The sequence below is a fragment of the Papilio machaon genome, chromosome W (genome assembly GCF_912999745.1).
Source record: "Papilio machaon chromosome W, ilPapMach1.1, whole genome shotgun sequence".
In the NCBI taxonomy this organism is placed as follows: Eukaryota; Metazoa; Arthropoda; class Insecta; order Lepidoptera; family Papilionidae; genus Papilio; species Papilio machaon.
The window spans coordinates 10,020,654-10,045,137 of NC_060015.1; the positions used below are offsets into that span (position 1 = coordinate 10,020,654).

At 48.3% G+C, this 24,484-nt stretch overlaps 3 protein-coding genes across 3 annotated transcripts; 1 reads left to right on the forward strand and 2 right to left on the reverse strand.

Moving 5' to 3' along the window:
* Positions 1–2,733: 2,733 nt before the first annotated feature.
* On the reverse strand, positions 2,734–4,935 carry LOC123723140. The gene has a single exon (XM_045685694.1). It carries the CDS (start codon positions 4,933–4,935, stop codon positions 2,734–2,736), a length of 2,202 nt encoding a protein of 733 aa, XP_045541650.1.
* A 2,715-nt stretch (positions 4,936–7,650) lies between these two features.
* On the forward strand, positions 7,651–8,602 carry LOC123723141. The gene is made up of 2 exons (XM_045685697.1): positions 7,651–7,694; positions 8,038–8,602. The coding sequence occupies exons 1-2, from the start codon at positions 7,651–7,653 to the stop codon at positions 8,600–8,602; spliced, it is 609 nt and encodes a 202-aa protein (XP_045541653.1).
* Positions 8,603–11,978: 3,376 nt separating this feature from the next.
* On the reverse strand, positions 11,979–20,367 carry LOC123723272 (zwei Ig domain protein zig-8-like). The gene is made up of 7 exons (XM_045685850.1): positions 20,182–20,367; positions 18,583–18,904; positions 13,602–13,679; positions 13,293–13,376; positions 12,945–13,082; positions 12,285–12,498; positions 11,979–12,172 (listed from the first exon to the last, which is right to left on the reverse strand). Exons 2-7 carry the CDS (start codon positions 18,877–18,879, stop codon positions 12,048–12,050), a joined length of 936 nt encoding a protein of 311 aa, XP_045541806.1. The 5' UTR covers positions 18,880–18,904; positions 20,182–20,367; the 3' UTR covers positions 11,979–12,047.
* Between the last annotated feature and the right edge of the window lie 4,117 nt (positions 20,368–24,484).

Consider the following 24,484-nt stretch of genomic DNA (forward strand, 5'->3'; position numbering starts at 1 on the left):
CCTGTGGCGGCACTCTACCCACTCCCGCAGGACGGGTCGGATCGCCGCCACCAACTGCCGGCTCGGTCCCGGGGACTCCAGCTCCTCCGCCCACCTCCGGAAGAGGTCGTCGCGAGCCTCCTCCCTCCACTGCTTGACCTCCGACGGATGCGGGCGGAGGTCACTCTCCTTCACTCGCCGATAGACCGCCGCGAGGACCTCGGCCTCGAGCGCCCACGGCGGGCTACCGGCGATCAGGCACGTCGCCTCGTATGACGCCGTACGGTACGCCCGAGCCACTCTCAGCGCCATCACCCGCTGCGGACGTCGCAGCAGGATGCGGTTACGGGCGCTGAGGGATTCCGACCATATGGGCGCCCCGTACAGCGCCATCGACCTCACCACCCCCATATAGAGGCGGCGGCATGTCCCTCCAGGGCCGCCCAGGTTTGGAAGGACCCTTCCGAGAGCACCAGCGGCGGCTACCAGTTTCGGAGCCAAGCGCCGGAAGTGCTCCCGGAAGGCCCATCGACCATCGAGGATGAGTCCTAGGTACTTCATGGTACCTGCGATGGTGATGGGTGTCCCGGCCACCGTTATTTGGGAGCCTCGAGGCGGCCCACGTCGATGCCCATGGAATGCCAGGGCCTCAGACTTGTTGAGCGCCACCTCGAGCCCCAGCCTCCGAATTCGGTGGACCACCTGGGCGACCCCCGCTGTGGCGAGAACCATCGCCTCGCGGTGTGTGCTGCCACGAGCAGTCACGAGGGTGTCGTCGGCGTAGCATATCAGGCCGACCCCCCGCAACATGTCACCGCGCAGCACCCAGTCGTAACCGATGTTCCACAGGAACGGTCCTAAGACCGATCCCTGTGGAACACCGCACGACATGGCCCGTCGGGCCCAGCCGTCTCTCGTGGGGTACACCACAGCCCTTCCGATAAAATAGTCCCGGATCAGCCTTTGCAGGTGGCCCGGAACACGGAAGTGCTGCAGTGCTTCCATCACCGCCGTCCAGGGCAGCGTGTTGAAGGCGTTTGAAATATCCAACGACACAGCCACCAACACGCCGCCCTGTGCGACTACTTCCTCGGCTAGGCCCTTGAGTCGGGACACCGCGTCGATGGTCGACCGGCCACAGCGGAATCCGAACTGCGCGTCGCTCAGATTTATGTGCTCGGCGAGACGAGCAACGAGCACGCGCTCGAAGAGTTTACTCGGCTCGCCGAGCAACACAATCGGCCGATACGCCGATGCCTGGTCGGGCGGGCGGTCATCCTTCTTTAGAAGGACGAGCCTACCTTCCTTCCACGAGCTGGGGAACCGGCCCTTCTCCAGGCATTTGGTGAAAAGGGCCATAATCCGCCCCCCGAGCTCGGGAAGCGCCAGGTATAGTACCCGACCAGGCACACCGTCCATCCCGGGGGCGGTCTTCTTGAGGCGGAGCTTTACGGCGGCGTCCATCACCTCCTGCTCGGACACCGGCTCCACCTCATCGTTGACCGCCTCTCCTTCCTCCTCCGCCGGCAAGGCAGACCCTACCCGGTGCGGAAAGAGAGCCCCGACCACATCCTCCGCCAACTGTGGCTCCATGGTAGTTGTTATGGGTGGAGCCCAGGGTCGAAGCTTCTTCCGCACTGCTCGGTACGGTCTGCCCCACGGGTCCTCCTCCAGCGTTTGGAGCCACTCCTCCCACGCTCCCTGCTTGGCCTTCGCAATGGCGACCTGGAGAGCGAGGCAGTCGGCTCTGTACGCCTGGTACAGCTCCTCCTCCATACTCTGATCCCGGACTCGACGCCTTCGGCAGCGAGTGTACCGGCGGCGCGACGCCACACACGCCCGTCGTAACTCGCGCAGCTCTGGGCGCCACCAGTACACTCGCCGGCGCGGACGAAACGGTTGGGCCCTCGGCATAGACGAGTCGCAGACGTTGGCCAGCAACTCGCCCAGTCGGTCCGCTTCCGCGTCCACGTTCTCGGCGGAATCGACGGGATCAGAGTCGGCTGTCCAGCTTGCGACTATGGCCGCCTCCTTTGCCATCTCTCGATCCAGGCGCCCTAGCACCCAGCGCGGGCCATCCCCGGCCGTGGTGCGTGGCGAGTTTGTCGTGGCCGAGGCGGAAGTGGAGAGGTCGAATCGAATATAACGATGATCCGACAACGTCTCCACACCCACCTCGACCTTCCATCCACAGATTTTGGGCACCAAGGCCGGGGATGCGAAGGAGAGGTCCACGATGGACCCCCCCTGTTGGCGCACGCAGGTCAGCTCCCTTCCTCTATTGAGGAGCATCAGCCCCGACGCGGCCGCCCAGTCCTCCAGCTCTTCCCCCCTCGGGTTCGTCGCGGGAGATCCCCAAGCCGTTGATTTGGCGTTGAAGTCCCCCGCGACGATCACGGGGAGGTGGGAGACCCGCGCCGTAAGCGCCTGCACCTCTGCGAGGGCGCGTTCGAAGTCGGCGAGGGGCCAGCTGGGTGGGAAGTATACCCCCACTATGGCCACTCCCCCGACGACCACGAGCACGCTTCCCGTGCCTCTCGCTACCTTCCGGAGAGGGGGGGAGCCGCCGCGAGCCGGAGCGGAGATGGCCACCAGGTTGCCGACATCACCCGCCCAGTCGTCCCGAGAGGGGATGACGTACGGGTCGGCAACCACCACTACATTTATCAACCACTGCGCCATGGTTTGGGCCAGCAGGTCCTGTGCTCGGGCGCAGTGGTTGATGTTACATTGTAGGAGTCGGATGGTGTCCATTTACGAACTGGTGTCCATCCGCTCCACTCCGGCCTTCTTGGCCTTGCGCCGAGGCCATCGCTTAGGCGCACCTCTCTCTTTGCGCGCCGACTTCTTTCCGGCGGTGACGCAGCCGTCGCCGCCGATCGAGTGGCCCGCCGGTTTTCCCGCCGCCTCACAGACGGGGCAGTTCGGGTCTGCCGAACAGTCTCGCGCCCGGTGATCCGGCTTTCCGCAGCGGAAACACAACTTGCTGCGGTCCACCTCACACTGGCACTTGGCACCCATGTGCCCCGTCTCGAGGCAGCGGAAGCACCGCGTCGGCCGCGGGGCGAGCAGCACCACCCTGGCTGAGGTCCAGCCGACCCTCACGCGACCAGCGTCGGTCACCTTTTTGGCGGCCGCCACCGGCACGCTCAGCCAGAGGGAGCCATCCCCCCTCGGGCCGAAGGCGAGCTTGCCCGACCTTATAGAGTCGGCCGCGCAGCCTCCCTCTCTGGCCACTGACTCCACGACCTCGGCCGCGGTGACAGAGTCGTCGAGGCCAGTGATGCGCACTTCTGCGCATTTCACCGGCCGGCCGATCCTGACCTTCTCCGGGCCGAGCACCTCCCTGAGTTTAGCGGCCAGAGAGTCGGCCTTTTCCGGGGCTGCATCGCCCCCCACCTCCAACATTCGGGCGCCCGTGGCCGCCCTGCGGAACTTGACGTCGGCGATGCCGAGTTCCGCGAGGTTAATGCGGCTCTTCGCCTCGGCCAAGACCGTGGCATACGTAGCGCCACTCTCTTCTGCTCCCGGAGCGAGAGTGAGGGTGACCGCCGCGGTCTTTGGGGCCCGTAGTTTGACCTTCGGTCTTTCGGGGGGGCGAGTCTTGTCCGGCCCCTTGGACGCCTTCTTGGCCGCTTTCTTAGCCCCGCGGGACACTACCGTAGTCCACGGGGCTTCGGCGGGCGTAGGGGCAGACTTGTCCCTTGCCTGTGCGGCCTCTTTAGCGGCCAGGCTCGGCTGCTTCTTCTTCTTCTTCTTCTTTTTGTTTTTGGGCGGAGCCTCGCCTGGGGCCGCCGCCGAAGTTGTCGCCCGATCCTGGGCCCCGGTGCCCGATGTTGTGGGCAGGGGCTCTTTGGTCGCCCCCTTTTTCGCCTTATGGAGCGAAGCGGGGGCGGCGACATCTTCCTCTCTCCTGTCCGCCGCCAGCGGGGGCCGGCGCCGCGGTTCGGGGAGGAGACGATCCTCTAGTCCTGCCAGCCTGGCGTTTAGTATGGTGCCAAACTTTTCCACGTTGGCACGCGATACTTCATCCAGCAGCTGCCGGATATCTGCTTCGCCAGGCTGGGCAGGTCGGCGCTTGTCGATGTCTTTGAGTTCGCGCCTTAGCTCCTCCATGTCTCTTTGGAGGCGCGCGTTTGCTGCTTCCAGCCGCGACACCTCCTCCGACATCGTCCGCTCTCTTAGCTGAGAGACGGCGGCCTTGATGTTTGCCGCCGCCTCCTTCAGCGCTTTCACCAGTGTCCCCTTTATGTTGGTGGACTTGGTTGCCACGTCCAGTATCGTTTTGAGTGATGCCTCAACGCATTTGTTGAGGGCAACACTCGTCTGGTCCTCCTCGGTTTCCACCAGCGAGAGGTGAGCCGGGCCAGATGTTATGGAGGCCCTTGCCTCTCTCGCTGTGCGCAGCGCTGCGGCCACCTCGTCCTCGGCTGACTTCGTATTGAGGGGCCGGCCCCGTCCTCGTTTTGATTTATGGGCCGCCCCCTTAGCGGGAGCAGCACCATTTGTCTCCTCCGGGTCAGAAGGGCCCCTTCCTCTTTTGAGGTAGGCCCTTCTGTTGGACTCTCCGGACACGACCGACATGTAGCTGGCGGCCGAAGAGTCCGAGTCAAAATCGGTATTGGACGCCGTAGCGCCCCTGTCCAATCCAAACGAGTCGCAGCGCGTCAGCATGACCCTCAGCGTGCGCCCGGTATCTACGAGAGATTCAAGCCACTGACCACTCCCACTCTGCGTCTGTGTGCTCGAGTCTCCGCTAATTTCCTCACTTAAATCTATGTTGTTTCCGCTTGCTTCAATATCCATTTCCGTTTCCAAGGTCGTTGTGAATCCATAGCACTCTTTGCCCCCCCCAGAATACGAGGGGCAGCCCGCGGCCGAGGCCGCGGGGAGGGATTCTCCTCCGGCAATGCCGGAGGTACCCTCCTGGGGTATGTCTGTTTTTAAGGTTGCCATTTCATACCGTTTTCCAGTGTTGTCGGACACCGGAAACCGCCTTTAATACGGGGTGTGGTCCCCATGACGCGCGGCCTACAAGGCCGCCATCCTCCGACCCCTCGGGGTCCACTGGTGTTCCCCGCGGGCCTGTCCGGTATGGGAGGCCCTGTCCGGCATAGCCCCACGGGAAAACACCCCTCCACTCCGCGCGGCGGCACCTCGGTGCACGTCGCGCCCAGCACCGCCCAGTGGGCGTGCTTGGACCCCGTCCAGGGCCTGCGCTAAACGCAGGACCCGGCAAGAGCCCCATAGTGTCCGCGGGCCTTCCCGGTATGGGTAGCCCTGTCCGGTTTAGCCCCGCAGACCCTATCTCCCTCCCGGCCAGTTGTTAGCCTCCCCACATAAGGTGGGGAGTTTCCAGGGTGCACCACGAGGAGGTCACCGGCCACCGCACCCCGAGCCGAAGAACCTTTTTTTTTTTTTTTTTTTTTAACGTTGGGAAATGTGTTAAGCATACCGCCCGCCCTTCGGGGGGGCGGGCGGTTATGTGAGGCTCCCCCGGCGCCAATAGGGGCGCCGGGTATACTCACCAAAACCCAACGGTGTTCCACCTTCTCCGCTTGTGATGGGGCCGTGGGAACGCAATAGCACACCACCACGGCCCCGTCTGCGGATTGCCCGCCACGTGGAGATGCGGCGGGCCCTGCTTCCGCGACGACGCCTTCAGCAGAAGGCGCCGTCGACCTTCGCCGAGGACTCCCCGGAACACGTGGGGAGTCCTACAGCACGGGACCCTTGCGAGGCAGGCGGCGAACCCCGATTCGCCGCCCGCGGGTCCCTCACGGCGGCGCCCTGTCTAGCGCCACAAGGTGCGCCCGACGGCGCCGCCCCGGTCTCCTGCGGCGGATCGGGAGCGAGTCGACGGCGTCTTCCCGCGCCCGCTCCGCCGCTTCTTTCAGCGTCATAACCTCGACGCTGAAAGAGGAGACCGCCTTCCATACCTCCTCCCTGTCTGCCATAGCAGCTGCCATGACAGGCAGGGAGAGGTCCGTCCCAAGGACCGAGGACACGGCGACGCGCTGCTCCGCCCATGCTGGGCATGCCTCGCGCGTGTGTTGCGCCGTGTCCACCTCTCCGGTGCCGCAGTGGTGGCAGTCCGCGGTGGGCTCCCTTTTCACCACCCCACACAGATATGCCCCGAAGCATCCGTGCCCGGTGAGCATCTGAGTGAGGTGGTAGTTGGGGGCCCTGTGGCGGCACTCTACCCACTCCCGCAGGACGGGTCGGATCGCCGCCACCAACTGCCGGCTCGGTCCCGGGGACTCCAGCTCCTCCGCCCACCTCCGGAAGAGGTCGTCGCGAGCCTCCTCCCTCCATTGCTTGACCTCCGACGGATGCGGGCGGAGGTCACTCTCCTTCAATCGCCGATAGACCGCCGCGAGGACCTCGGCCTCGAGCGCCCACGGCGGGCTACCGGCGATCAGGCACGACGCCTCGTATGACGCCGTACGGTACGCCCGAGCCACTCTCAGCGCCATCACCCGCTGCGGACGTCGCAGCAGGATGCGGAGCCGAAGAACCTAACCTAACCTAACCTTTTTTTTTTTTTTTAAAGAGGGGAATGCTTTATGCATACGACATGCCCCGGGGGGGACACGAAGTTATGCGAGATTCTCTCCCCTAGTGGGAGCATACCCGCTAAACCACCTCTGTTCCTCCTGCGCATTGGTGACGGGGCTACGGGCACGCTTTCGCACTCCTCCGCGGCCCCGTCTGCGCTAGCCGCCGAAGCAGCTCCACCACTGGGGTGGGTGAACCCACCATCCATCCTTTAGGGGAGGCGCGCCGGAACGATACGCGCCATCCTCCTTGCCCTTCGAAGCGGGTGACAGGTCCCCCCGAACCTGCCACCACGGGGCTATGGAAGCCGGAGAGACGAGGTTTTACCCCCGCCTCCCCAGCCACCATCGGCGGGTCCGATGTCGGGCCCCGCCGTTGACCCTACGGGCCGCGGAGGGGCTGGGTATGCCAGTACCCCTCCGCGGCCCCACCATACACATCCGGCCACGAGGGCTGCAGGGGGCAGGATAAACCAGTACCCACCCGCACCCCCCGCGGCCCCACCTCCTGGCATGCTCCGAAGCGGACCCCACAGTCCGCCTCTGGCAGCCTCCTCCGGGTGGGTCGGCCCTGCACGCTAGACCAGCCCAGTCCGGCCCAAGACAGCCGGTCCTGCACGCTAGGCCGACCCTGGTTCCTCTTAGCTTCACCGTGGGAGGCAGCCACGGTTACTAGAGCCCCACCGCCACGACAAGGCGGGAACCGTTGGTGGGGAACCTAACCTAACCTTTTTTTTTTTTTTTTTAAAGAGGGGAATGCTTTATGCATACGACATGCCCCGGGGGGGACACGAAGTTATGCGAGATTCTCTCCCCTAGTGGGAGCATACCCGCTAAACCACCTCTGTTCCTCCTGCGCATTGGTGACGGGGCTACGGGCACGCTTTCGCACTTCTCCGCGGCCCCGTCTGCGCTAGCCGCCGAAGCGGCTCCACCACTGGGGTGGGTGAACCCACCATCCATCCTTTAGGGGAGGCGCGCCGGAACGATACGCGCCATCCTCCTTGCCCTTCGAGGCGGGTGACAGGTCCCCCCGAACCTGCCACCACGGGGCTATGGAAGCCGGAGAGACGAGGTTTTACCCCCGCCTCCCCAGCCACCATCGGCGGGTCCGATGTCGGGCCCCGCCGTTGACCCTACGGGCCGCGGAGGGGCTGGGTATGCCAGTACCCCTCCGCGGCCCCACCATACACATCCGGCCACGAGGGCTGCAGGGGGCAGGATAAACCAGTACCCACCCGCACCCCCCGCGGCCCCACCTTCTGGCATGCTCCGAAGCGGACCCCACAGTCCGCCTCTGGCAGCCTCCTCCGGGTGGGTCGGCCCTGCACGCTAGACCAGCCCAGTCCGGCCCAAGACAGCCGGTCCTGCACGCTAGGCCGACCCTGGTTCCTCTTAGCTTCACCGTGGGAGGCAGCCACGGTTACTAGAGCCCCACCGCCACGACAAGGCGGGAACCGTTGGTGGGGAACCTAACCTAACCTAACCTAACCTAACCCAGTCGCGTGCCCCTCCCGGAAGAGATCGTACGCTGGAGGAAGGAAGGACGTGACGATCTCTTCCGGCGATGGGAGGAGAGGTTGGCGGACACCTCGGTGAGCAGGCGGCTCGTCGAGGCTGTCCGCCCTGTCCTGCGCCAGTGGGTGGAGGCGAAGCACCGGGAGCCGACTTACTTCCTGACGCAGCTTCTCACAGGGCACGGCTGTTTTGGCCGTTACCTGTGTGAAGTTGTGGGAATTGAGTCGGATCCCGGTTGCCGACATTGCGCGACCGGCGCCGTGGACACGGCCGAGCATACGCTCGCCGTGTGCACGGCCTGGGACGCTCAACGCGCCACACTCACTGGCGCAATAGGACGCGATCTGTCGCTGCCGGCCGTCGTTAGATCGATGGCCGGCAGCGAGCAGAGCTGGGCCGCCGTCGCCTCGTTTGCACGCGAGGTGATGGCGGCCAAGAGAGAAGCCCTGCGGGAACGGGAACGCGCCAGCGAAACGCTGCCGCCCCGCAGGGCCCCAGCGAGGGGCCGCCGGCGTACGAGGTACGCCGCGGCCCTTCAACCAACTTGAGGTGGCCACGCGCGGCAGGCCGGGGGGCCTGCTGCGCCGAATGTGGCGGATGCCCTCTCTCCTGTGTTCCGAGGGAGGGCATCATAGGGTGATGGGAGGGGGTGTTAAAAACAGCCCCTCCCTACACGTGTCGAGCCCCTACCAAGGGGCTCCCCTAGCCGGGTCGTGGATAAACTAACGTAGATGCCACGGCCCGGTCAGGCGAAGGAGAACACCGCGGGGTTTAGTGGGTATTCCGGTCGCCTTCTGCGGCCGGCGAGTCCCACACGAAACCGTCCCTGCTGCCCCCGCAGCACGGACGGCGAAGTGCGTAAATGCATTCCCCGCGTCAACAAAAAAAAAAAAAAAAAAAAAAAAAAAAAAAAAAAAAAAAAAAAAAAAAAAAACCAGTCGCGTGCCAACCGCCAAAGCGAACGGATCGCTCCGCGCGGCTCTAGAGCAATAAAATCCTGAGTTGTGGAAAAAAAAAAAAAAAAAAAAAAAAAAAAAAAAAAAAAAAAAAAAAAAAAGTTTGAAAACAATAAAGTGTGATATATCACTGGATCCGTCTCGGTGCAGTGAATATAACAGTGCAAAAACGGTGATAATCCAGCATTCCAGCGAAAAGTTATAAGGTAAAAACCAAAAACTGTCACGGTTGAAAATTTCGCAAGAGAATTTCTCGAGATCAAGATCGACGACATATAAGTTTTTATATACCATTTTAAAGAGCAAGAAGAGCCCTTTCTTGACATACATAAATTAGATTTTTCCCATAAATAATAAAAATTTTATAAACATTCTTAACTTCAAACTAGTACAGTTTAAAAAAAAAAAAAAAAAAAAAAAAAAACTAGTTAGTGGAAAGTGAAGTGAAATATACGTACAATTTCATCTCAGTGTAGTGCATCCATATACAATAGTGAAAACATAGTTTACAATAGATAAATACGAAAAAACACCAAAAAACAAAATTTTCATACAACGACCAAGCAGCGACATCTAGCGGCGAGAAGTAGAAGCCACCCATTCCAAGGACACGACATAAAGAAGGTTGCACACGGCAGGAAGAAGACTTTAATTCTTAGTTTTAATTTTTAGTATTTAAATTAGTACATTAATTTCATTTTTATAACATTTCATTCAAACTTATTAGAATATTAATACATTAATAATCAGAATTAGAAAAACTGTATAATCAAATTATTAAGTAGAATTTTAGAATTTAAATAACCAAAAATAAAGATTGATATTAATATTTTCAAGTAAATATAAAATTAGAATAAAAGTTAGAAAATTAACAATTAAGACACTTTAAATATTCAAATTTAGATGAAAATAGATTTTAAAAATTTCTATAAATATTATATTGAATTCAGTTGTGTGTAACCCACTTTAGTTCTCGAAAATTCTACTCGTTCTATAACAACACCTAGCGGCGAGAAGCTGAAACTGATTTCCGTAACCGGAAACTTATAGAAACATAAGGACTATAATACACTATAGTGGTAAAATATTTAATATTATATTCTGTAATAAATACAATTAATCTTTTATTAATATCAAATTCTTTAGAATAAATTAATGATTAAACTAGGATTAAAAATTAAGTACTAATAACCACATAAAACGTAATTGTAAAAACTGTAAATTTAAAATATTAGTAATTTAAAATTAAAACATTGGTACTAAAAATTAGAATATCAAATATATGTAAATATTAATACTAACAACATTAGAATAAGATTAATGCTCTACATTTGCAAATACTATTGTTAATTACGTAAAACAAATTATAATAAAAATAGTAATTCATAAACTTAAGTTCAAAAAAAAAAAAAAAAAAAAAAAAAAAAAAAAAAAAAAAAAAAAAAAAAAAAATACCACTATAGTGTGTCGCATACCGAAGTTTTAAAAGTTCCATCTTATCAGCCTTATCAAATTGGAATTTTGTTAAACTAAATCACGACATCTAGTGTTGAAAGTCAAAACTAGACTAGACCACAGAGAGACACATCTTAGAAGAGCTTCAATTGGAAAGTCTAAGACATCCTCCGTACTCCCCGGACCTTGCTCCAACAGATTACCATTTTTTTTCGAAATTTGGATAACTTCTTGCAAGGGAAAAAATTCAACTCCGATGGGGCAGTCCAAACCGCCTTCAAAGATTTTATTGATTCCCGTCCGACTGTTTTTTTTAGTAAAGGGATCAATGAACTACCTATGAGATGGCAAAAGTGCATAGAAAATAATGGTTCATACTTTGATTAATTAAATATATTATATTAAAAAAAAAAAAAAAAAAAAAAAAAAAAAAAAAATATTCGACTTTTTGTTCCTCCCATACAAAACGCCAATTTCATATGTAAGGACCTAATATATACTTTTTTTTTTTTTTTTTAATATACCAAGTTTCATCGTGATCCCTACAATACAACCGTTCTGGGGATACCTTCTAACATCCATCCATCCAAACATTGGTATGTATTTCTAATATTTGTAAGAAGTAAGATAAATGTTGCTGTAGTTGTTGTTGCTCATCATCATCATCATCGTCATCGTCAATGAAATAAAACAAGAAAAGAAAATAGTACCTATCTTATTTATTTATTTAAATATACGGAAATATGTAACTAGCCTTTGTTGCTAATTTGTGTTTCACAATCTGATGGAGGTCATTATGAAATATTTACAATATTTTCACAAAAATAGTTTTGAGCAATACTGAGGTCTTAAATAATATATTATAACAAGATAATATTGTTGCAACTGTCAACAAATATGTTATTTAATGACAGTGAAACATTGATTGATTTAAATATAATTTTTTGTTGTCACATTGGGTGTCGTCACTCGTCAGTAGCGACGCGCCATCTTTCACTAACATTTCTATGAATACCATGGATGTCGAATGTTTACATATGAATGTGTACACAGTTACAGTTTTGTAAAGAAATGTTTAATGATCTCATAAACGTCTTTGTGGTTTGGAGTTTGGGCATGTTATACAAATATGTTATATCATCAGCTGAAAAAAAAAAAAAAAAAAAAACTTTTTTGAGACTTTGGCTTCGACTTTCAGGGTTCACATATAATGATGTCCTATGCGAATTATTGTACTTTCAGTTGACCTCTATGGAGGCCACACTCGAAAACCAATCACTATAACATATATCACTGTGGATTAATACAAAATATATATATATTATATACATAATACAATAATAAAACTACTCATCTTGGAGTTAAGTTTGACAACTGATTGACCAGTGGTTAATAAATTATATAATATGTAAATGTGAATGTCTTGTCTTACATCACAGTTAGTTTTAATATGTGACATTTTATACATATTTTTTTTTTATGCACGAAAAAAAAAAAAAAAAAAAAAAAAATGCTAGAGCGCCTATTGCATTTTCATGGTTGCAACGAGCGAGGTGGTGTCGTGCAACACCTGAGCGCCTCGCTACGTTCGCTCCAGCGCTCCCGCCGACAGTACAGCGCTGGCCAGCAGGGCATACAGCAGGACAGAAACGGGAGGGCCTTGCGCGACGGCTGCGTTGCGGCTTAACGTCGCCGCCATCTTGTCACCTAAAACGTATTTATTGTAACATGTTAACTGTGCTCTGATCCCCTATTGTGATCATTGCATAAGTACTAATAAAAGGTATATTGATGGTAGTGCCGCGAGACGGAAACATACTGCCTTCGGAGACGTAGACGTAGATATGGGCGGGGTCGGCGCCGGGCGCGCGGCAGGAGTAGTTCCCGGCGTGCGAGGGGCGCGCGGCGTGCACTCGCAGCGCCGACTGTGTGCGGGCGCCCGGAGCCGTACTCACGGTCACGCCTTGCGCCTCATCGTAGTTGATCATACGCGCGTTGTGGTACCAGAACACGTACTGCGGCGGCGCCGGACTCTGCAATATTTAGTCACACCTTGACATATTGAAATATTATTAACTAGCGACCGCCTCGGCTTCGCCCGGGTGGCAAAGTATATACATCTGATCTGTCATATCAATAGTACTCTAGTAAAGGGCGTCTCGTCCCTTCCCGTAAAAGTTTTACGGGACGGGACGGTAAAACCCTTGTAAACACGAAGGCATCCGGTTCGTGAGCTGGTTTTTCGGTTACGCTTATTGTTTGTGTTCGCTATATGTTCTAAACTAAACGTCACATTTTTTTTTTTTTATCTTAAGGTGGCAAACGACCTAGCGGCCATTAAATGCGTCTAAATAGCGAAGCGACCGCTGCCCACAGACATCCGCAATTGCAGATGGCTTTAATCGACAGAGGAGGAGACGCACAGAAAGAGGATATGTCCCCTTCCTATGCGCTTAAAAAGTAAACCACGTAAACCTACGTTTTCAATTATGCAGACGAGGTTGATGGCGGATCCGGCGTCCACGTGATACTCTTCAGCGCCCAGGATGAATGCCTCGGGCACGAGCACGCGCAGCTCCACCCGCCGCGACAGCGTGCCTCCGCCGCCGCTCGCCACCTTCTCGACACAGACTCCAACTTAACTACTAACTAAATGAGATTGACATAACAATAACATCGCATCAAAGCTTTTGAAACGGAAGCACAGTTCGGGCGCGGCAGCATACCTGGCGCCGCGATCACTCTTAGCTGTACACATTCAAATTAAACAAGTAAAACTTTTTTTTTTTTCTGTAAATACTTATTTATATTACTTGTTGCTTGCTACCTGACATTCGTAAGTCCCGTTGTCGCGTTTCTGAACGTATTTGATTTGCAAAATCCAATCGTCGGACCCCTCACCGTGCAGCACCTGCGACAATACATTACATTGGTACTAATAACTTACACATATAGTTCCCGACTTAATACAAACACACGGTCAAATTCAGTTGTCATTTGCCTGCCGTGCTATATAATAATAATTACGCACTCGCGCAGGACAACTCTCTTGGTGTAGCAAAATGACATACCTTCATTAATTACGTTATTGATGCTTTTATGTAGTTTTATAATAGCGATGTCAGAATTAGCGGACCTGGAATCGCTCGTCATTGGTGTAGAGGAGTAGGCCGGAGCTGAGGATGTGCCAGTCGCGACGCCGCACCCACGACACCTGTGCCCGGCGTCGCGCGCCCGCATTCCAACAAACGACAAAATCTCAACAAACATCTTTTACACGCCATCACATCTACGCAAAGGTGGGCATTAACTCGTCAATCGTTAATTAACGAAGTTAACATTTTGCCTAACGGATTAACTTTTAAGTTAACTTCAAAAAAGTGTTAATGCTTTACTAACTTCCGTTAATTTAGTCCGTTAATCGTTACATTAGAAACGCCACGCTCGTCAATTCAGTTATGTTCAGCGGCTGTCAGCGAGTTGGATGGTGAACGAACGAGTTGATAATATATGTGAAGTTCGCGAGCAAGTGTGATGCATCAGAGCGTCTGAAAAAGACGTGAACAGGAAAAATTAAAAGAAGGTTCGAAAACACTACTGAATTCATACTTTTACACTTTGCCTAATACTTGAGATTGCAATCAAAATAAGCAAGTGTGAAAAGATCGAATTAATGTGTTAGGGAATGTATAGTGAAATTAATAAATGTGAAATTGTAAATTCAATTTACAAAAATGTGTGCAATTCATGCATATTATCAAAAGTCATCAAATGATCTTCTTTCCACTTGTTTTACTTATTTCTCTCGACCTCAAAAGCAGTATAATTTTGGTATGGTTAACTTTTAACGATTAACTTAAACTTGCGTTAAATTTTCGAGAAAGTAACGTTTTAACGATTAACGAAGTTAAATTTTTAATTAACGAATTAACGATTAATGAAGTTAACTTTTCGATTAACTGTATCCACCTCTGCATCTACGTGATATAAAAACAAATAGAGACGGATATCAAATTGTTGCCAAAAATTTAAAAATTTGTTTGAACTAAACTAACATGTATTTTTAACATGATTGTTGAAATAGATTTAGCTTCAATTAGGATAATTTGAAGAAAAAAATCTTCGAAACCAATAATTACAATCAGTATAATTTTTTTTTAAGTACTGATTGAGATAAATTCACATTATTGTTAAGTGACATCGACGCCCCAAACGAATAATCCCGTATTGCACTCTTACCGGGTTTTGCTCTTCCGTCGAATTCGGCATCTAAAGGTCCTATTAGACGTTGTGATTTTTTTTTAATATTTTTCTTAATGTTAATTACGGAGATAAAAAGTCATTATTGAAACAGATTTTTTATTTCCGGTATTATCATTTTTCCTTCATAGCACAGAATACGCCCGGAATATATGAATGAAAATTAAATACAATGAAGCTATAAAAATTAGCTTTGTTTTGGTATCTAAAAGATTCTTGTACAATAATTATTGATGAAGTTATTAAAGAAATACGGTTTTTTGCTTCTCCTGAAAAATTTGATTTTTCCTATTACGGGGTCATTCGGTGGGGGCGTCGACATCATCAACAACACTTCGGTGAAAACCATTCCTGAATCGGTTGAGTCTTTTCGGAGATTAGTGCACATAAACACACAGATAAAAAAGGCAACATTTTAACAATCTTTGATTCTATAAAATTGAGAAAAGCCCATGGAAACATTTTCCTTCTTGTGTTTTTTCATATACAGTCATGTACCAATTATATTTTAAATACGTGTAAAAGTTAATACTTAAGTTAATACGTAAGTACACATAATATATTTTTTTTTTTGCACTTATTAAACGTTTCGTGAAGCTTACTGTAATGTTTAAATGCAGACAGAAGTCAACATACGAGGGGAGGTCCAAAAGTTCGCGGAATGAAAGGGTTGTCAATGAAATATAACAATAAATTTATTTTTCCTTTTCAATATAATCACCCTTAAGTCTAATACATTTATTCGATCTATGAATTAATTTTTCTAAACCATCGAAAAAATATTTTTTGTCTTTGGCCTCAAAATGGGCCGAAATTGCCTCCTTCACTTCATTATCGTCGGAAAATTTCCTTCCCCTTAGCTCTTTTTTTAAATTTGGAAATAAATAAAAATCGCTAGGAGCCAGGTCTGGACTGTAGGGTGGGTGAACAAGTGGTTCGAACCCATGTGTGTGCAGAGCAGCCATGGCAACTCGGCTCTTGTGAACCGGCGCGTTGTCTTGCAAAAGCAACACACCCTTGGCCAATTTTCCTCGACGTTTTTCTTTAATTGACTCCTTTAACTTTTCTAATATGAGTGCGTAGTATTCTCCGGTTATAGTGGTACCTTTTTCTTTATAATCAATGAGTAATATTCCCTTACAATCCCAAAAAACAGTGGCCATCAACTTTCCCGCCGATTCTGACACCTTGAATTTTTTGGGAGGTGGTGTACCCTTTTTGTGCCATTGCATGGACTCCTGTTTGGACTCAGGTTCAAAGTGATGAACCCATGTTTCATCTCCAGTAACAATCCGCTCCAAAATCTGCACGGGCTCGTCTCCACACAACTCCAAAAAGTGCTTAGACGCGTCGACGCGCTGCTGTTTTTGAAGCGGCGTGAGCATTCTCGGCACCCATCTTGCACTGACTTTTGTCATGCCCAGGTGGTCGTGCAGGATACGCAAAATAGTTGTATCTGATACTCCAACAAATGCAGATAATTGTTTCTTCTTCAAACGTGTGTCTTCGAGTACAAGTTTTTCGACTTTTTCGACGATGTCTGATGTGGTGGCGTCAGCTGGCCGCCCAGAGCGAGAGTCGTCTTCAATTGAATCTCGACCATGTTTAAAAAGACCATGCCACTTATAAACCATTGTTTTACCAGGGCACTGATCTCCATAAACGGCTTCCATTTCATTTAAAATGGTTTGAACGTTTTTTCCTTGCTTGGTAAGGAATTTTATCACAGCGCGATGTTCAATTTTCTCCATAGTTGCAGTTTGCTTCCGGATTGACTTGTTCAGCAGGCGAGTACTCGTAAACGAATGGCACTATAGGGTTGAAATGTTATATATATACTAATTATGAGTGCCCAATTAGTATGACACTAAGCGAGCTACCCTATCCCCACTCCATCCCCTCCATTCCGCGAACTCTTGGACCTCCCCTCGTATCTTCATTCCTCTCATTTACACTGGGATTTTAGTAGTTTAATTGCGTGTTCATGTCTAACTCGGAGGCGCAGGTGAGGCGCGGGTGAGGCGCGGGTGAGGCGCAGTTGAGGCGAGGGTGAGGCGCAGGTGAGGCGCGGGTGAGGCGCGGGTGAGGCGCAGTTGAGGCGAGGGTGAGGCGCGGGTGAGGCGCAGGTGAGGCGCAGGTGAGGCGCGGGTGAGGCGCGGGTGAGGCGCGATCGCGATCGCGAAATTCCAAACATATGACGTTGTATGAAAGTGTTTACATCTAACTAGAGGAGGTCGTACATTATTCGCGATGTCAAGTAACTTTAACCGTTTTGAACCAAACGATCGCGTCGGAACCCACGCCCGCGAGTTGGATATGAGCAAGCACTCAGAGATTAGCGCCCACAAACTCATATACGAACAGTCAAAATTCTAATATTTGATTTAAATCTTACTGTTAACACAGTAAGAGTTTTAATATTAGGTCCTTACATATGAAATTGGCGTTTTTCGTACTAGCCACTTTAATCACGAATTTCTCCTCTTTGGTAAGGAATTTCAAACTCAAATTTGTACAGCTATAGACTCATGTATTTGTGGTTCGATGACCGTCATTCATTTGTTTTTTTTCTTCTGTTTTTTTCTGTTTGCGTCACTCATTTTACAAAATGGAAAACTTAAAATATCGCATTATTTACGAGTACGAGTTCCGCCGTGGCACTAGTGCTGCGGAAACGACTCGAAGGGTGAATGATGTGTATGGCGGTCGTGTTGCAAAAGAAAACACAGTTCGTTTTTGGTTCCAACGTTTTCGTTCTGGAAATTTCGATCTGCAGAACAAGCCCCGTGGACGGCCTGAGACTCAAGTTGGTAATGAAGAGTTGAAGGCTATTGTGGAAGCGGATCCATCGCAAACCACGTCCGAGTTAGCTGCAGGCTGCGATGTTAGTGATAAAACTGTTTTAATTCACTTGAAGCAAATTGGGAAGATTAAAAAGCTTGAAAGGTGGGTACCTCACGAATTGACTGAAGCAAACCGGCAAACGCGCGTCGACTGTTGCGTTACATTACTAAACCGGCACAATAATGAAGGTATTTTAAACCGAATCATTACCTGTGATGAAAAATGGGTTCTTTACGATAATCGGAAGCGGTCAGCGCAATGGTTGGATCCTGGCCAGCTAGCCAAATCCTGCCCCAAGCGAAAATTAACCCCAAAAAAGTTACTTGTAAGCGTTTGGTGGACTAGTGCCGGTATTGTTCATTACAGTTTTCTCAAATCTGGCCAGACTATTACGGCTGATGTCTATTGTCCGCAATTGCAAACCATGATGGAAAAGCTAGCGGCTAAACAACCTAGGCTGGTCAATCGCTCCACGCCACTGCTGCTTCACGACAACGCTAGACCACACACTGCGCAACAGACGGCTACTAAATTAAAAGAGCTTCAATTGGAAAGTCTAAGACATTCTCCGTACTCCCCGGATCTTGCTCCAACAGATTACCATTTTTTTCGAAATTTGGATAACTTCTTGCAAGGGAAGAAATTCAACTCCGATGGGGCAGTCCAAATCGCCTTCAAAGATTTTATTGATTCCCGTCCGACTGGTTTTTTTAGTAAAGGGATCAATGAACTACCTATGAGATGGCAAAAGTGCATAGAAAATAATGGTTCATACTTTGATTAATTAAATATATTATATTAAAAAATATTCGACTTTTGTTCCTCCCATACAAAACGCCAATTTCATATGTAAGGACCTAATATATTTTCCATCTACTGACAGACGAAATCAAAATTCAACTAAGAAAATGTTGCCTCTTAAGGGCCTCGCGGTAGATAACTTGGCCACTTCAAATTTAGCTCCTGCTCCGCCACTTATCTCTCTTAAAATGACTTTGTAAAAGGGGACGCACGCCGCGTTCGCCGAGGTTCCGCACGGGGCAGTGCAGGAAGGCAACGCCGCCGACCGGTGCGAGCACCTCCTCCCGCGTGGTGTTGATGGAAGGCTCGCGACGTAGCGCAGCCAGAGAAGCCTGCCATAGTTCGCGCCACGCCGGTACGTCTGCTGCCGCCAGCTCGGCGGCGTCCAGCTCGGCATCGTCTACCTCGGCGGCGCCGTCGCCCCCAAGGCCGGCTCCATGCCCGGGCTCACCGACGGCTAAAAGCGCCGCGAGCGCAGCCATCAGTGCCGCAGCCCGCGCGCCGCACATCTTCGTCTACCGTCGAATGCGCTCCCTGCATTTTTATCACCAGTTTTCAAATGTTGCTTAATTTTGGAAATAATCTTAAAATGCCTATACCAAGGTTACCGCCTCGGCCGATAACGAATCCATTGCTGCGAAGATAAATAATCTCAACGATCGTATTCGAGACCGAAACACAGATACTGGATTTTTAATACAAGCTCATAATTGTTCGTTGTGCGCCTACGATACGTCACAGTGATACCTGTCCATAAAGTACGACATTATCTTCATACAAAATTAATTCGATGCTTAACAAACTGGAGTTGTCAAAGTAACTTAAAACGGACAAGGCATACTGACTAATTCTCTCTCTATTATTAGTTCACCTCCTGTCCTCACCACCGCTATAGGTGGGCCAATTTAATAGGCCACATTTGAAACCTTCTTTATCAGCAATTTTAGCTTCATAGTGAGGTGAGCTGCTTCAAAACATCGATTAAAGTGAATTGAAATATTTGTTAATCGAATTCATTTGTTATGAAATATCCAAATTTTTCGTTAGATTTTTGTAACATCTTAACTCTTTAAAAAAGAAAAAGAGTTTGCTAACGCAACTTTGTAGTGGTGTTCGATTGAAAAGATTACAATATGTTAACGACATTTGAAAAAAGGTAAGCAATTGTGTAGTTGTGCAAAATATATATAAATATATATATATATATATATATATATATATTTATTTATATATATGTATATATTATATATATATATATATATATATATATATATATATATATATATATATATATATATATATATATATATATATATATATTATGCCCGCTGTTACAAGGTTACGTTGTTGGATTTTCATGAAGTGTTAAATGTGATCTATTAAAATGGCCCACCTATAACAACATCTATTCCCACTGAAATATGCACCTAGGGGTTATAGTAAATTTACATTCTGTATAATGTCAATGACATTGATGTCATCTGTACTATCACAAATAAGTGTTGTTATTTTTTAATCGAAAAATCTTTTAAACAGACAAACGAGCTGTATGAATTAAAAAATAAATATTTAGTAGCCTATGTGTTCTTAAAGACATCAACATCCGTTAAGCCGTTCTGCAGATACCCTCTATAACAAACATCAATCCATCTATCCATCCATACATTAAAACATTCGCACTCATAATATTAGTAAGATAAAATAAAAGTAATTCTAAAGTTAGTGGGATAACTCACGGCACTGCGTGTATATGGACTTAATCTTCATTAAAAGAACAAGTATAGGTTCAGAAATATGTCTAACATATTTACATCAGCAAGGTGTAGCTGACGACTCCATATGACTTGTGACGGTCGATGACGACGATACTGACGAGACCGACGGCGCCGACGGCGTCATAGCACAGCACGTGCACTCACATGGCAACAAACGAACCACAAACCGCTATTAGAAGTCAATCAGACCACCCATTCAACCAGATACTACACAAAACGAGCACAACGCCGGCTGCTGAGTGCCAGACGGTGCCGCGCAGTGCCGCCGAGCATGCGCGGTAGCACGGGCTGCGAGGCTACGGGGCAGTGCGCGCCGCCGCCGCCGCGTCCTCGCCTTCCCTTTGCTCTTTATGGCGGCTCAAACATAATATCGACCTCTGAATGACTATTAATTAACGGTAAAGGGACCTTGCCTAACGCAAATTCATTTCAATCGAAGTACAGACATAATGTGGTTTTTTGACTGGAATAAAAAAATGAATAAATCTTTATTAATGATATGGATATCCATATCAATGAATTAAAATAACATTATTTGATATGATTTTGATTAATAAAACATTTGAGGTTCTTTCAACTTTGGTAATGAAAGGCGTGCCGCGTGCCGCGTGCCGTGCCGTGCCGTGCTGTGCCGTGCCGTGCTGTGCTGTGCTGCTCAGCTAGAGAGTCTTAATCAACCTGTCATTGTCATTTGTTGTTGCGGTGAAGGAAAACACTGTAATGCGGTTGTTTCCCGTTGGGCTTTTGGACTCAAGCCGCTCAATGGAATAAAAATCCCATTGGGCTGATTGATCGGCAGGCCCATCGGCCCAACGGGAAACACCCCGTGATGCAATATACACATAAGAGGAGATTTTTAAAGAATTGTCTGAAGTCAATCAACCCACACTAGACCAGTGTGGTTAACTATAGCTTATTCAACCTAACTCAGCGTAGGGTCGGACCGCTCGGCGTTAACGAGTATAAGCTGCAACGAGTATAACAACAAACTCTCTGTGGTAAGTGTCAAATTCAAGCGTGCAAGATGAAACTTCTTTATGAGACTGGCTGGAGGAGGAGGAGGAGGCGCAGGAGGCGCGGACGGAAAGACGGCGCGAGGCGAACGCGAGTAATACGTCGCCTCGTAGATACCGATCTCATTGTTCCGATTCAGATGTGAATGCCTCCGCGTCTCTTTGTCAAAGACGGGATGGAACAAAAACCCTTTGTGCATTTCAAACAAAAATTATAATTGGAATTGTTCTTTCTTAGATTTTCTTGTGTCGCATCGACCTTGTTTTTAAGTTTGACAACATATTCTCGGAATTATTTTTAATTTCGTTTCTCTCAAACACATCTCTCACACTCAGACTGACGGCGTCTCGTTTGCCGAATATTCCTGGAACACCAACCTCGATTATTTTATTATTTTCGCTATAAACTTTATACCAACCATTGGTTTTTATATTTATCAAATGTTGTGTGTGCGCCTATCGGTATGGTCATAATGGGGCTAGCAAGCTACTGCACGTGTCCCGCGCACCCACGTCCACAGTGGCAAGAGGCCCTGAGTGGTGGCCGGCCACGCCTGGTGCAACAAATTGGAGGCCACTCTGCGCCGGCGCAGTACTGTGTGCCAAAGCGATGCGCGAGCGCAATCTAAATGCCACGGAATAAAACGACGAACAAAATAGCGATGTTTCTGCTAAACATAGACATCTGCAATTAGTTAAAAGATAGCAGATGCGTTGCCTACCTTCAATGGACAGCTGTGAAGATGTAAAGAACGAGAATCTGTCCTTTCCTCTAACATCAAATCTTTTGGTATATTTTCTATAACTATAAAAAAGTCAGATGGGATTCTGTGTGGCCATGGTATTTCATTCAAACCGGACCATACGTGCTGTATCTATCTAATTACTGATTCGGGCTAAAACAACATTAAACTGTCTCCTTCAAGGAAGAACTGCCAGAGGCTCTGCTAGTCACCTTCCCTTTTCTAGTCTTTTCTAAGAAAGAACGAATAATAGTGGAAATGAATTTGGTGTAAGAGAGGAGGAATAGGAAAAAGAAAATTCCTTCTTGCGGTTTACCTCTGATTGAAGACATGCAACTTTTTATCACTTATGTAACTTAATTGAAAAGTATTAATGAACTGCGATGCGACTAATAGACAACAATATGTTTAAATACAAGTGTGACTGAAGTGGATTCTGACATTCAATAAGAAAGTCACGTTAAACAGCTGAATTTTGATTTAATAAAAACTAGTTCATAAAATAAGTATAATGTACGATAATAACATATATTAAGCATAAATTTGAAAAACGAAAACATGAAAAAGAAGAAAAGTAATAAAAATTGGTGATTGGTATCTATGAGAGTCAGAGCTCAGAATTTTTTACGAAAGGAATAAAATCTTCGAGTATTTTGTCGCCAAAGCGGCAGGAGGGCGGGCCCTTGTGCGGCGCCAGACGGTGCTTGCGCAGCACCAGAAACAACAGCAGACTGTACTCGGCGGTGGCGCTGCGAACTGTCTGCATCATTGTCTCTAGCTGCTCTTGGCGCGCGTCCCAGCTGCAGATGTTCTCTATGCATTCTTGCAGGTACTTGTTCAACTGAAATTATGATCAACATATCTGAGGCCTTTACTGTGAAATGCTTCGACTTCGGTTTCGCTCAGTCGCATACGGACCGCTTCAGGTTTTTTTGTAACGAACGCATCGACCGGTCAGTTTTTGCCGTTTACCATACACGGACGGCAATTTGCACTCACCGCTAAATACAGCCGGACATCTGCTCTCCGTAACTGCTGGGGAAGCAATCGGTACCGTCCGCGTATGGTAGCCCTTCTTATAATACAGTCGACAAATAAGTTAACGCACAAAGTAAAGGTGTCTTACTGTCTTCACCTTGCCTCATTAGATCTAGTATAAAATATAGAACGTAAGAGCGACTCCCACAATCTCTCTTTTTAAAATTTCGAGGATCAGAATATTATTGATCGTTGAAATACTGAGCAAAGAATAAATTATAGTTGTACACACAGTGTCATTAAATGATTATTATATGTATTTACGCACGCTTATGCTCTTAGGACTTTGTGGCGGCGCGACACAAGCAGCCCAGGAAGCAGAATAATAGCAAGTACAGCGTGTTCGTCGTAATCCTACGAACGAACGCACAGCGCCTGCTTTGAGTAGTCGGGGTGCAGGCGATTCTGCTATATTGCTGCCACTTATGCCACACACTATTGCATACTTTAAAATCTGAATGACAAAATACCTTGAGGACGCGTCTTTCTAGCAATCTCCTTTGTATCCAATCACAAATAAAAATTGCGAACACCAACAGGACAAATGTAATAGCAACAATTATATCGAATTTCGGGTAGTCATCTAAATGAGCCCATGATACTGAATATGCGGAGGTCGGTGCCGGTGCAGGTTCAGGAAGTCCTGATTGTAGATCGGGTATGTAGTATTGGACAGGGACGAGCAATAACGCCACCAAAACCGTCGCTGCCACACCATTAGTGTATCCACTTATCGGCATTAATGGCCACTACCACTACCATCCACAACCGTTACACTTGGTTCACTGTTTCATCAGTTTTAATTTCAAGAGCATCGTATGTTTATGACAGATTATGAAAATGTCGTTATTACTTGAAATTAAAGCCGAGAATAACGTTGGAAAAATATTTTTCCAAATTCGTTCGAGTTTTTAAAAACTGTTGTCAAATAAAATTGACGTAAAGTTTCTATTTCTTGTGATCTTTCCCAATCAATTTTTAATTGACTATAATAATCACTATGTCTGATTTTATACACCTAAAAAGCAGTTCAGTTGTTTATCCGAAACAGCTCAAATTAATATATATTTTAGAGACTGACGAAGTTATCTGACCCAGTAGACATAAGTGAAACCAAAGAGTACAATAAAATATATACAGAAACTAAAAATTAAAAATGAAACTATATTATGATGGCTCACTAGCGATCCACCTGTCAATGTGAAAAAAGTGTCACAAGTTCCTTGTCTTACTGTATAGACCGACAAAGTTATCTGACCCGGTCAGCATAAATCAAGTTACGATAGCTCAATTGTGCCCCCCTGGCAATGCCAAAAAAGTGTCACAAGATTCTTATCGTAATGTAGCTTGTAATAATATATTTTTAGGTCATTTTCTAAGGCTAAGTATGTTGTCACAGTACTAATCGCGATAGAAACGGCTTTCTTACCGGCTCTGATATAGACCGACAAGAATGATCCGGTGAGCATCAGCCAAATTGAATTATGAAAGCTCCTTGCCATTCAAAAAATTGTCATAAGATCCTTTCCGTACTGTAGATGTTAA

Coding starts and splice junctions, on each gene's coding strand:
- LOC123723140 (XM_045685694.1), bottom strand. CDS start 4,935: ATGGCAACCTTAAAAACAGACATACCCCAGGAGGGTACCTCCGGCATT.
- LOC123723141 (XM_045685697.1), top strand. CDS start 7,651: ATGTCGGGCCCCGCCGTTGACCCTACGGGCCGCGGAGGGGCTGG. Junction 7,695..8,037: donor ACGGGCCGCGGAGGGGCTGG/GTATGCCAGTAC, acceptor AACCTAACCCAG/TCGCGTGCCCCTCCCGGAAG.
- LOC123723272 (XM_045685850.1), bottom strand. CDS start 18,879: ATGTGCGGCGCGCGGGCTGCGGCACTGATGGCTGCGCTCGCGGCGCTT. Junction 13,377..13,601: donor CCAATGACGAGCGATTCCAG/GTCCGCTAATTC, acceptor GTATTGTCGCAG/GTGCTGCACGGTGAGGGGTC. Junction 13,083..13,292: donor ACGGGACTTACGAATGTCAG/GTAGCAAGCAAC, acceptor TGTGTCGAGAAG/GTGGCGAGCGGCGGCGGAGG.